The sequence below is a fragment of the Bos mutus genome, chromosome 2 (genome assembly GCF_027580195.1).
Source record: "Bos mutus isolate GX-2022 chromosome 2, NWIPB_WYAK_1.1, whole genome shotgun sequence".
NCBI lineage: Eukaryota > Metazoa > Chordata > Mammalia > Artiodactyla > Bovidae > Bos > Bos mutus.
In genome coordinates this window covers 59,198,244-59,212,025 of record NC_091618.1, presented here as the reverse complement: position 1 = coordinate 59,212,025, position 13,782 = coordinate 59,198,244, and the positions used below count along the sequence as shown (strand labels likewise).

Below are 13,782 nucleotides of genomic sequence, written 5' to 3'. Positions count from 1 at the left end.
AAACGCTTGCTCTGTATGTAAAGAATTTATTTTCTGAAATGAAAGCAAGAGTAATCAAGGTGGATCACCTAAAGCTCCAGGATGAAGGTTCCGAAACAGTTTTCCTGGGGTGATGACTAGGAAAGATTTCACAGGAAAGATACAGATATGAACTATTCTGGAATATCCTGCTACTGATACCCTGCTGGCACTCTGTGAAACCTCATTTACTTTTCTCTTATTGATGTTGTTGAGTGTGTGTGTTTTGATCTTATCACTTGAAAATTATTATACATGTGGACGCTTATATAATACGATAAGTCCCCTACATATGAACAAACTCCATTCTGAGAGCACATTCATAAGCCCAGTTTGTTTATAAATCCAACAAAGTTAGTCTAGGTACCCAACTAACACAATCAGCTGTATCTATATGCATTATACTGTTCAGTTCAGTTCAGTTCAGTTCAGTCACTCAGTCGTGTCCAACTCTTTGTGACCCCATGAATCGCAGTATGCCAGGCCTCCCTGTCCATCACCATCTCCCGGAGTTCACTCAGACTCACGTCCATCGAGTCGGTGATGCCATCCAGTCATCTCATCCTCTGTTGTCCCCTTTTCCTCCTGTCCCCAATCCCTCCCAGCATCAGAGTCTTTTCCAATGAGTCAACTCTTCGCATGGGGTGACTGTACTAGGTTTTGAATACTTGTTACACAATGGCAACCCACTCCAGTACTCTTGCCTGGAAAATCCCATGGACGGAGGAGCCTGGTAGGCTGCAGTCCATGAGGTTGCTAAGAGTTGGATATGACTGAGCGACTTCACTTTCACTTTTCACTTTCATGCACTGGAGAAGGAAATGGCAGCACTGGAGAAGGAAATGGCAACTCACTCCAGTGTTCTTGCCTGGAGAATCCCAGGGACGGGGGAGCCTGGTGGGCTGCCGTCTATGGGGTCGCACAGAGTTGGACAGGACTGAAGCGACTTAGCAGCAGCAGTAGCAGTACACAAATAATACATAAGAAACAAACACAAAAATATAAACATCTTTAATATTACAGTACAGTACCTTGGAAAGTACATACAGTAGTACAGTACAACAATTGGCATACAGTGCCTGGCATCAAGTGAACAGGCAAGAAGAGTTACTGACTGGACAGAGAGGAGGTGGGATATAGTAAAGTGAAGAATTGTCAGCAATAGGAGACAGAGGGCAAACTGCAATTTACTCATGCCTGGCCCTGATGGAACACACGTTTACATCTTTGTAACTTGAGCATTCATATGTAGGGGACTTACTGTACATGCTGACGATTAGCCTCCTCTTGATAAAGATTTCCTGAAGTCTTACAGGGTGCTTAGTGCTAGCCAAGATACTGATGGTCCATGGATGAAAGACCAGTGTTGACCTGTCCATTCTCAAGGGAAACAGAGTACAGTTTCTCTATCATCAGCTCCAACCCAGCCTCAGCAGATCTCTGGGCATCCTCACTTACTCGTAATCTCAAGAGTGCTTATATTAGTGTGAGGCATTTGTGGTTCTCATATATGCCACTTTTCCCCTCAAATGATGGTAAGATTTTGAAAGAGTTCAGCATGCTTTATTCTCCTGTGTCTGTGCCCTGAGGACTAGCACACAGTATATACAGAATGATACATTTCACATCCTGGGAGGTCTCAAGTTTGTAAGAAGATAGACTTGAAAGCTAAATCCACAAAGCAACATAAGAAATGCTGTACTAGTCTTCATAACAACCCTTGTCATGTTTTTGAAATGAAGCTTGGATCTTTATAACACATGCTGTTTGATGGCCTATAACTCATAAGTTCTTTATACTTAAAGATGGCATAATACCTTACAGCATCACTTATACTCAGGCAAGTGCACTGGACTGAATGCTGTTTTTTTTTTTTTTTCTTTTCTTTTTTTAGTTCTGGTTTATTTGCTTTACAGTGTTGTATTAGTTTCTGCTGTACAGAGAGGTGAATCAGCAGCATGCATTCATACACCCCTCTTTTTTGGATTTCCTTATCATTTAGGTCACTACAGAGTTTGCAAGGCAGAAGTAGAGCCACAGATGTAGAGAACAGGTGTATTGACACTAAGGAGGAAAATAGGGAATGGGATGAATGGGGTATGCTATGAGATTGGGATTGACATATATACATACTATTGATATATGTATAAAATAGTTAACTAATGACAACCTACTGTATAGCACAGGGAACTGTGCTTAATGTTCTGTGGTGAGTGCTGCTTTTAAAAAGCAAACAGTTTGTTTTTTCAGTTCAGTTTAGTTCAGTCGCTGATTTGTGTCCAACTCTTTGTGACCCCATGAACCTCAGCATGCCTGTCCATCATCAACTCCTAGAGTCTACCCAAACCCATGTCCATCGAGTCAGTGATGCCATCCAACCATCTCATCCTCTGTTGTCCCCTTCTCCTCCTTCCCTCAATCTTTCCCAGCATCAGGATCTTTTTCAAATGAGTCAGCTCTTCTCATCAGGCGGCCAAAGATTGGAGTTTCACCTTCAACATCAGTCCTTCCAAAGAACACCCAGGAGTGATCACCCAGGACTGGTTGGATCTCCTTGCAGTCCAAGGGACTCTCAAGAGTCTTCTCCAACACCACAGTTCAAAAACATCAATTCTTCAGTGCTCAGCTTTCTTTATAGTCCAACTCTCATATCCATACAGGATCACTGGAAAAACCATAACCTTGACTAGACGGACCTTTGTTGGCAAAGTAATGTCTCTGCTTTTTACTATGCTGTCTAAATTGGTCATAACTTTCCTTTCAAGGAATAAGTGTCTTTTAATTTCAGGGCTTCAATCACTATCTGCAGTGATTTTGGAGCCCAGAAAAATAAATTCAGCCATTGTTTCCACTATCTCCCCATCTATTTGCCATGAAGTGATGAGACCAGATGCTATGAACTTAGTTTTCTGAATGTTGAGCTTTAAGCCAACATTTTCACTCTCCTCTTTCATCAAGAGGCTCTTTATTTCTTCTTCACTTTCTGCCATAAGGGTGGTGTCATCTGCATATCTGAGGTTATTGATATTTCTCCCGGCAATCTTGATTCCAGCTTGTGCTTCTTCCAGCCCAGCGTTTCTCATAATGTACTCTGCATATAAGTTAAATAAGCAGGGTGACAATATACAGCCTTGATGTACTCCTTTTCCTATTTGGAACTAGTCTGTTGTCCCATGTCCAGTTCTAACTGTTGCTTCCTGACCTGCATACAGGTTTCTCAAGAGGCAGGTCAGGTGGTCTGGTATTCCCATCTTTTTCAGAATTTTCCACAGTTTATTGTGATCCACAGAGTAAAAGAGTTTGGCATAGTCAATAAAGCAGAAATAAATGTTTTTCTGAACTCTCTTGCTTTTTCCATGATCCAGCGGATGTTGGCAATCTGATCTCTGGTTCCTCTGACTTTTCTAAAACCAACTTGAACATCTGGAAGTTCATGGTTCACATATTGCTGAAGCCTGGCTTGGAGAATTTTGAGCATTACTTTACTAGCGTGTGAGATGAGTGCAGTTGTGCAGTAGTTTGAGCATTCTTTGGCATTGCCTTTCTTTGGGATTGGAATGAAAACTGACCTTTTCCAGTCCTGTGACCACTGCTGAGTTTTCCAAATTTGCTGACATATTGAGTGCAGCACTTTCACAGCATCATCTTTCAGGATTTGAAATAGCTCAACTGGAATTCCATCACCTCCACTAGCTTTGTTCATAGTGGTGCTTCCCAAGGCCCACTTGACTTCACATTCCAGGATGTATGGCTCTAGGTGAGTGATCACTTATAATTGCCATACAACTTTGTGTAATTTTAGGATGTACAATGTGTTGGTTTTATACATTTATATATTACAGTATGATTACCATGCTTAGCTAACATCTCTATATGTCATGTAATAATTTTCTTTTTTTCTGGTGGGAACGATTAAGACCTAGTGTCTTGGCAACTTTGCAGTTTATAATACAGCATTGTTGACTAATTATTAAGCTGTGCATTAGATATCCAGAATTTATTTATCTGCTAATCACAAGTTTGTGCACTTAAACATCTATCCATTTTTCCAAAGTTGCAGTAATTAATACATCATGATATTGACATAAAAATAGACATATATGCCAGTAGAACAGAATAGAGAGCCCAGAAATAAGCTCTCACATAAAGGATCAATTGATATTTGACAAAGGAGCCAAGAATACTCAAGAGTAAAGGATAATCTCTTCAACAAATGGTGTGGGGAAAACTGGACAGGCAAATAATCAGACCCGTATCTTATACTACTCAAAAATTAACTTGAAAAAGAGTAAAAGCTTCAACAGAAGGTCTGATGGCATAAAAACCTAGAATAAAACATAAGGAAGAAATCCCTTTGACATTCTGACAATGATTTTTTTTACTCTGACAACAGAAGCACAAGAAACAAAAGAAAAAATCAGCAAGTGGGACTACATCAGATTAAAGAGCTTCTGTACAGCACAAGAAATAGTCAACAAAATTAAAAAGCAATCTCGGAAATTAGAGAAAATATTTGCCAGCCATTTATTGGATAATAAACATTTAAAATGCATAATAACTTATTTTAGACTAACTAAGATCCTTAGTGAATTGCATAAGTTTCTGCCAGTTCAAAAAATCTTCAAATGCAGTCCTCTCTTAAGCAGACAATTTGTCTTGAGTAACTCAATACTTGTATTCCTTTAAGCAAATTAGAAAGAGTGGCTCTGTTTCCCATCATGGGACTGAATACAGTAGAAGAAACGATAGAAAATGACCTGGGTAGCAAACTGTGGTATCAAGGGCAATGATTTTCTAGGTTTCTGGGTCTATGAGGACTAAATGACATATTCTGTTGTAGACATTTCTGAAATGCAAGGAATGAAAATAAATCTAGAAACACATGAGGCTATTTCAGAGTGAAAAGGTAATTCAACAAGATAACAATCATTTATTATATACAGCAGCAGCTATATCACAAGGAGTCTGCTAGCTAACCTCCTTTGCAGGGTGAGTTTCCTACCCCTAACTCTCTAAGGATTGAAGTCCTAGTGCTCATTTTAATGTCATAGAAAAGTTTGAATATAAAGATTTTTCACTCTTTTGCATGCCAGACAACCAGTTACGTGTCCATGTAAAACATGATACTGGATCATTTTATCATCATGGATGGAACGATTAATATAAATATACTGTTTACCAATGAGGAAACTTTAGAGATGTATATAACTTGTGCAAAGTCTTCCTACTAGAGTAGAACATAGACGTTCATCAGATGGGCGGGTTTCTAAAGCCAGGCTGTCTCATGGTACCTTGAAGCCTTAAATGCATCTTTAGAGACTAGCAGTTAGGGTGGATGCCATGTGGCAGAGGGATGGTGCTGGAGGCACATCAGCTGAGGTGGTGTTTGGAGCCTGGAGGATTTTATGATGCTCTGCCAATCATAGCTTTTAGCTGATTTCCTCCTTGGTCTCTGCATGAAACTGGACTTACTTGAGTTAGAGGGAAACCTGTTTGGTTTTCTTGTGTGAAAATCCAAGTTCACAAACTACCAGGGGGAAGCATTTTCCATTCTGGGACTCTTGAATCTGGTATGTTTTCCCCATGGATCTGCAGAGAGAAGGTCAAGCTTAGTGTGTTTCTCCTCTAGATGTTTGTGGATCTTCCTTTCTGGACTGGGAAACAACCTTCTTGAAGCAGGCTATCCTGAGAACCACAAGAGACCAGTCATATCTTCTCCTTGTTTTTAATGCTTCTGTTAATATCAGCATCAGACATCTGTGAGCTCCTGGATTTGGAGATGTCATATATCTTTTTCTAAGTGATACACACAGATCCCTATTAAATACCTAATTATTTAGTTAATAATAGAATTCCTCACACTGATCTCCTCTCTTAATCTTTACAACCATCCTCTACAGTTGGCATCATTGCTGCTTTTTAAAGCATAATTGATGAAGAAACTGAACTTCAGAAAAGTAATCATTTGACCAAGTATGGTTAGCCAATAAGTGTAGGGCTGACTTACAAATCTAGATTTTCTGAGGCCAAAATTCACGCTCTGTCCATTGCCCACTGACTAAATTTACCATCTTGAACATTTAGCTCATGAGTCCAGTTTTATTTATAGTATATGTAGGTCCATGCATGGATCACCCTGCAGCTGCTGCTGCTAAGTCACTTCAGTTGTGTCCGACTCTGTGCGACCCCATAGATGGCAGCCCACCAGGCTCCCCCATCCCTGGGATTCTCCAGGCAAGAACACTGGAGTGGGTTGCCATTTCCTTCTCTAATGCATGAAAGTGAAAAGTGAAAGTGAAGTCACTCAGTCGTATCCAACTCTTAGCAACCCCATAGACTGCAGCCTACCAGGCTCCTCCGTCCGTGGATTTTCCAGGCAAGAGTACTAGAGTGGGGTGCCATTTCCTTCTCCGATGGATCACCCTCTGTCCCCCTAAAAGCCTATTCAAAATGAATGATACCTGAGATCTTTCACCTACACCTTCCCTAGCTAAAACTACCTGTCCCTACTTTATTCCATGTATCAGGAACATCAGCCATCAAAGCTGACTCTCCTGAGTGGCACTGACCCCTGGCTTTTCATGTTTCATCAGTTTCAGGGCCTAATCTGCACAGCAACCCAGGAAGTGGGAGAAAAAATAGAAAGTGAGAAAAAGATAACATCCAGTTTTCTTCTTATTTTTAGTCTTTATGTTTCTATCACCCAGGAGAAAAATAATGAGATGACAAAGGCTGTCTTTGAAACGAAACCACCTAAGAGACCCTAGGTTTCGAGTAATCGTCTCTCTTCCTGTTGGTCAGACCGTGCTTGTGACGTGTGTTAAGTGAACTGAGGGGCGCTTTTGGAGCCCTTAGTTGTTCCTTTGTGTCTTCTGTCTATTGCATATATCAAAAAGTGCCAAGAGTTCAACTCTGAACATTTCACTCTCTGGGCCCAGAAGGAGGGGTTTGCGATATTCGTGGCTTTGGGATAAAAGATTGTCTCTCTGATACCACTCTTTCTTCTCCCTCTTGCCAAAGATAGAGTAAGATTTTGGAAAAAAAAATGAGCTAATGAGTAAATGAATAAGCAAATTGTTTAAGTAGTGTATGAACACTGGATGGACAAAGGTATGAAAATCAGTGTACATTTAGAAGGAAATCCAAATTTGTGTACTTTAGTGATGCTGTGAGGAACAATTTTGGAGTCAGACAGATTGGACACATTGAGACTGGGGACAAGTTTACTTTCTCTTTCCTTCTTATGTCTGTATCTATATGGATACCTATAATATCTATGTTTGTTTCTATATTTATATTGATATCTACCATGATTGTTATGAGTTCTGGTGATAATGTATGTAAAATATCTTAGAATGGAACAGTAACATGGCATCTCATTAGAGTTCCGTTTCTTATAAGTACCATGGACATTTCAAAATTGGCAGTTTTTATTTCTCCCTCTGCAGTGTTGTATTATTGAATGACTACTTTGTTTATTTTATCGACATTTGTCTGTACTGGTACCAACATTTTTGAAATTTCTGGTTCATTGTTTGTGTAACATTATTATTTTTACCAATATGAATCAAGCCTTATTTTTGCTTTCAAAACCAAAATCCAATAACCTGATTTTTTTAGACTTTATAGAAAATGTCATTCAATTAAACATTGGAGATATGGGCTATCAGGGGGTTGGTTTCGGCAAAGAGTGTTAAGAAGAATCAGAATGTTTGAGCATGGTTTAATTTTCTGCTGCAATAAATATTTCCTCATTTAGGAACTGTGAAGATCAAACTTTCTCTTCCTCCCTTTTCTAAAAATATATTGAAACTGAAGTTCAGGGCAATGAAGTTACTTATCCTAACTCATATACAGAGTTGAGACAGAGAAGGTAAAACCAGGGATACTGCTTGCCAGTTGTTTTTAATATTATTTTCTTTTTCATGGCCAGCTGCCACCATCATGCTTCTAAGTAGTGCTGGTTATATACTGTAACTAGAAATATTTGTCACAGTGGCAGTGTATATGCTTACCATTCTCATCTAATAGATATGTTGTGGGTCATTCCTTTACTTCCTAGACTCTGGTTTCCTCATTTGTGAAACTAAATGAGTGAGAGAGAGAGGACGGAAACCACATGATGTCTGGGCAAGGTTCTTTTTCATCTCTGAGCATCTATGAAGAGTAATGATGTTATTATGTGGGCAAGATTCTCAGATGACAAAAGCTTTTCAAGTCCTCCTATTTCCTCTTTCACTTTATTTGTGAGCAAGTTCGGAATTCAATTCTATGTCTGATTGCTGAAAATATTTCAGTCTATTATTCCAGAATGTTGGATGCATCCCCAAATGCCTTGTGACTTCATAACTTCTTTTCTTAAAACTGATGATAAAATTAAGCCCCTCCAAAAGTGAAGTGACTTGCCCAAGTTTGTTGTTCATAGAATAGCTTTCAAGTCCAGATCTCCCAAGCTCTAAAAATAAAATTCTTCTCTCTTCACCTTCCATTCTTACGGATAGAAGGCAAAGCATGTTCTCCTTCCCTGATCTTTAGGCCCTCATCTCCGCATGCTGTTTTAATGTAAAACTCTTAAAATATTTTTGGTAAGTAGAAGTACCATGGAGAATAAATAACAAGCTTCAGTTAAGTGCCTTGCATGTATGTGTGTATTATACATTCTCATCCTTGTTATGATGTATATGTCACACATGCTTTCTGTGAATAGGTCTTATTTTCAAAGTGGTGCTTATGGTTCTCTGAGAAAATGATCTATGCTAGTGCTTCTCTTGTGAGGAAGAGTGTGTATCACTATCTGGAAGTAGTGTCTTTGGAGTCAGACATCCTGGGTTCCAATTCTCAATTAGTCATTAACTAACTATATAATCTTAGAAAACCTGCCTGGTTTTCCTTATTCACTTTTCCCTCATTTTTAACACGGCAGGACCAACTCCCTCTGATTTAGATGATGTCAGTTTAATTAATTTATTAATTGGAAACGTTTAACATTTTATTTTTGTTCATTTAATTACCGACAGGTTGTACATTTGATAATTTGTCAGTGACCTATATTCTTCTATGTATATCATCACCATGATAGTTATCTTTGAGCATATTTAGTTACATTCTACTTCTGATCACAAAATATCTCATTTCTAAGTTCTTCCCGTTCCAAATTGTCCTTCCCACAACTGATGAATTCATTTCCTTTTATTCCTGTTCTGTTGTCTGTTTCTATTTTTGTTTTATGACTTTTCATAAATCATGTCCATTTTCAATGAGATAATGGACATTAAGCATAGAACTTGTGGAGTAAGGGCTTCACAAATTTAGCTCTTAAGATAATTAACCCCCACACTACCTCTGGGTGGAACTCTAGGAGAAAAAATTCTCGGGTTAAATTCTTATGAGTAGAGCACTCAAGTGGCAATTAACTGATGTACCTGCAGCCACCAAACATCACACTGCTCACACAATCCTGTTTCATTTTTCCAGCTTTTTGGAGGCCTTTAAGCATGATCATCTTTTCACCTTGCTTGGGTTGTGTTTTCTGGGCAGAGGACAAGATCTGGACGTTGATGCAGCACAACAACACAGAATTGACCCATGTGCAAGGTGCCAACCCTGAGAAGCCCTACTCCATGACCTTGGACTATGGAGGCAGCCTGGAGCAGCTGGAAGCAGTGATCGATGGCTCCGAGCACTGTGAGCAGGAGGTAGCCTACCACTGCAAGAGGTCTCGCCTGCTCAACACGCCAGGTAAGAAACACCCCTCCTGGGCCCCTTTGCATGTGCCATACTGGGGGACCACGGTGTGACACATGGGCCCCCAACCCTGGAATATCAAGGAGAGAAAGGTTTGCCAACCAGGGGGCTGCACCTACATGGTTCCCTATACATGAGAAAAATGCCACCAGGAGAGACACTTGATGGGCTAGTTCTTTCTCTGGTGCCCAGGCCGTGACCTCAAGGGGGTTCTGTAGCCTCTCAAGTGTTTCTCCTCAAATCAAAAAAGGGACAGTAACAACACCCATTTTGCAATACTGGTGAGAATGGAAATTTTCTTGAGAGCAATGACTCTTGAACTAGATTTAGAAAGTGTGAAGGAGGAAATGGTTTTTCTGGCAGATTAGAAAGCATCAAGGATTTCAGCTCATTCACCAAACTGCAGTGAGTTATATTTGGGGAAAGGATGCATAATGGGGCAGTATTAGGCAATGAGCTCAGTGGGCAGGCTGGCACATCCTGTGTGTTTACAGTACTCACGTTATCTGAAAAGTGCAGGCCTGAATTGAGATGACTCTTTTTTTTTTTTTTTAAAGGGTATACTACTTTATTACCATTTAATTTTCACCAAGAGTTCAAGTACATGCTAGCTTTATGTTCAGATTTTTGAAATGAAGATAGAAAGGAAAATAGCTCTAAGGATGCAATGTATTTAACACTGCACACTATATTCAACAACCAGACAATCCAGGGGATTTAATGGTACACTTAGGAGCACAAGTATAGGGACAAGCCCTGGAAATGGAGGGAAAACCTACCATTCGGGACTGAACAGAGGTCCCTGGTTGTTGACAGAATCTCCCCTTGACTCTAGAATTGAGACAAATCAAGGGAGTCTGTCGGTATGCAAAAACAACTGAACTCAGGACAAACAGTAACAGGATAGACTGGCCAGAGTCAGTTTGGATTGTGAAGGCCAGCCTGAAGCAAGCAGAGTTGGTTGGAGGCTGTAAATACTGCAGCTGAAATCCAGGATTAGTAGAAGAGAGCAGACATCTTCTAAAAGTTGCTGATTTCTGCAGGAATTCCTAAGATGTTTTCCTAAACAAGGAGAAATGACTTTAAAAAATAAAGGTTTTTTTAAAAAAATTATGTTAACTTTATTTATATATTGATTGTTCTTCTGTATTTTCTAGATCAAATGGTTGATAAAGGGTTGCAAAAGACGATTCTAGGATTGCTTACCATAATTCAAAAGGGTTTGCAAAATGTCAAGAGGGCTTGGTCAAAGTTGATGCATGCCTTTGGGGTCTGTTATTTTTGTGAATGTCAGTTCATCATTTGTGACAGGGGAAAAAAAAAGCCCAAGTATAACAGGGATGTGGAATATCCAAGAAAGGGTGTCAGAATCTTTAGCCTTAAGGAATTTATGTTCCTTGAAAGTGAGGAATTTTGAAAGGCTTCAGGAAATTAGACAATGAAATGTCAAAGAAGAAGTGCTAGAAACCTAACCAAATACAGCTACCCACCGCCTCACTGATCTAGAGTCTTTAGGGAAGAAGTTGTTCTACATAAGTGAATTTTCTAGGTAACTGTCAGTTATCCCTTTAAGCACCCAAACTGTTTTTAAAGAATTTTTAACTATTTGAAATGAAAATGTTTCTCAAATGGATTACATGCTCCCTTGCCTTCTTAAGCAGAGAATTCTGAACGTGAAATGTAACCTTTTCTTGATTACTTGGGATCATCATTGTGAAAATCAGTTATTTTAGTCTTCATGGACTCAGCCATGCCCGCAGGGTCGATTAGAACAGAGGCCCTGCTGGGTGTCCCTTTTTACCAGTGTCCTCAGAGAGTCAATGTTTGTATGTGTTCAGATTCCCTGTCTCCTGACTGTCAAACCTGCATGTCACTCTCAGCACTCTTTGCAGAGGCTGTGTCTAGAAAACCATGCTACCCTCTTCTCATTGTGTTGCTTCTAGTTTCCTAGCAATTGGTTTGGTGGAACTTTAGGGAAAATGGAATTATGTTCATTCTGACTATGGAATTTCATTTATTCATTTATTTTTAATTGGAGTATAATTGCTTTGCAATGTTGTGTTAGTTTTTGCTATAAAACAAAATGAATCAGCCTTGTTGTTTATCTATTTTGTATATGGTAGTACATATCTTTTAATCCCAAACTCCAAATTTATTACTCCCTCTCTTTCAATAACCATAAGTTTGTTTTCTATGTCTGTGAGTCTGTTTCTATTTTGTAAATAAGTTCATTTGTATCATATTTTAGATTCCACATATTAGTGATATCATATGGTATGATATGTGTGTGTGTGTGTGTGTGTGTGTGTGTATCGCCCTTCTCTCTGGGACTTTCCTCCCACACCCCCCATACCATCCATATTTATTTTTCTTTTTCTGATTTACTTCACTCTGTATGACAGACTTATCACTACAAATGACCCAATTTGTTCCTTATCATGGCTGTGTAATATTCCATCATGCATATGTACCATATCTTCTTTATCCACTCATCTGTCAATAGACATTTAGGTTGCTTCCATGCCTTGGCTGTTGTAAACAGTGCTACTATGAACATTGGTATAGATGTGTCTTTTTAAATTATGTTTTGGGGTTCCTTTAGTATATACATCCTGTGATATCAGCTTGACTTTATCATTGTCTTGTATATGCTTCTCTTTTTAAATCAAAGTGTGTGTGTATATATATATATATATATATATTTCCCCTTGCAGGTTATTAAAATATTGAGTACAGTTCCCTGTGTTAAACTGTACATAGCTAAGACCTTTGTACTATAGGTCCTTGTTGTTTATCTATTTTGTGTATGGTAGTACATATCTTTTAATCCCAAACTCCAAATTTATTACTCCCTCTCTTTCAATAACCATAAGTTTGTTTTCTATGTCTGTGAGTCTGTTTCTATTTTGTAAATAAGTTCATTTGTATCATATTTTAGATTCCACATATTAGTGATATCATATGGTATTTGTCTTTCTCTGACTTATTTCACTCAGTATGACACTCTCTACGTTCCATTCATGTTGCTACAATGGCATTATTTCATTCTTTTTAAAGGCTAAGTAATATTCCATCATATATATATATATATAACCATATCTTTTTTATCCATTCATTTGTCAATGGACATTTAGGTTGCTTCCATATCTTGGTTATTGTGAATAGCATGTGCTTTTTGTCTAGTTCAACTGTTATAAATTCTCTGAGCACGTTCTAGAGAGAGGGTATGACCTAATCACCTTCTAAAGTCCCCACCTCATGATGCCATCAAATTGGGGGTTAGGATTTCAACATTTGGATTTTGGAGGGACACACACATTTAGTCCACAACAGGCACACACCTACAGGGATATTTACCTAATTTCTCTAACCATTATGGAAATCCCTTCCCCTGGTGAGAGACAGGGAGAGCAGAGGAGGGACTAGAGATCATCATCTCCTCCCTAATCTGCTCTCTAGAAGAGCTGAGGAAGGGTTCCCCTTATCTACTTAAGTCAGGGCCCCCCCACTGAAACTGTTTTAGTTACTGTATGTGTTACACACGCAGAATACAAATATCTTTCTGTATCAGTAAATATGATTTTATAGCATAATTTTTTAATGTCTTCCATTATATGGATGTATCACAATGGACAGACAGAACAGATCTAGTTTTGACATTTAGATTTTTCCTTCTTTTTCATTATTATACATGCTGCGAAAAGATTTTTGCACACAGATATAATGTCTTTAGGATAAGTTCCTTGAGGTGCGGTTACCAAGTCAAAGTATGTACATATTTTGAAGACTTTTGCCATCTTGACATCTGCAGTGGGTCACAGTTAGAGCAATTTATACTCCAAACATCACTGTGAGACCTCAGGTGCCCATCTCCCAGCACTAAGTATTAACACTTTACTTCAATTTTGGCAATCTGATAAGTGCAGAAGAGGATCAAGACAATTTTAAATATTTTTGGTTAATTAAAAAATATGTAGTCTGATTCCCATAGCTTATTGGAAGGAGATAACTATAGGCAGC

General features: G+C 38.8%; 1 protein-coding gene across 1 annotated transcript in view; it reads left to right on the top strand.

Annotated features, from left to right (window-relative positions):
• Positions 1-13,782, top strand: part of CNTNAP5 (contactin associated protein family member 5) — a 1,036,258-nt gene that overhangs the window by 723,140 nt on the left and 299,336 nt on the right. The window contains exon 13 of the mRNA XM_070389061.1: positions 9,556-9,756. Coding sequence (XP_070245162.1) covers positions 9,556-9,756 — 201 coding nt within the window. The remainder of the gene's footprint in view (positions 1-9,555; positions 9,757-13,782) is intronic.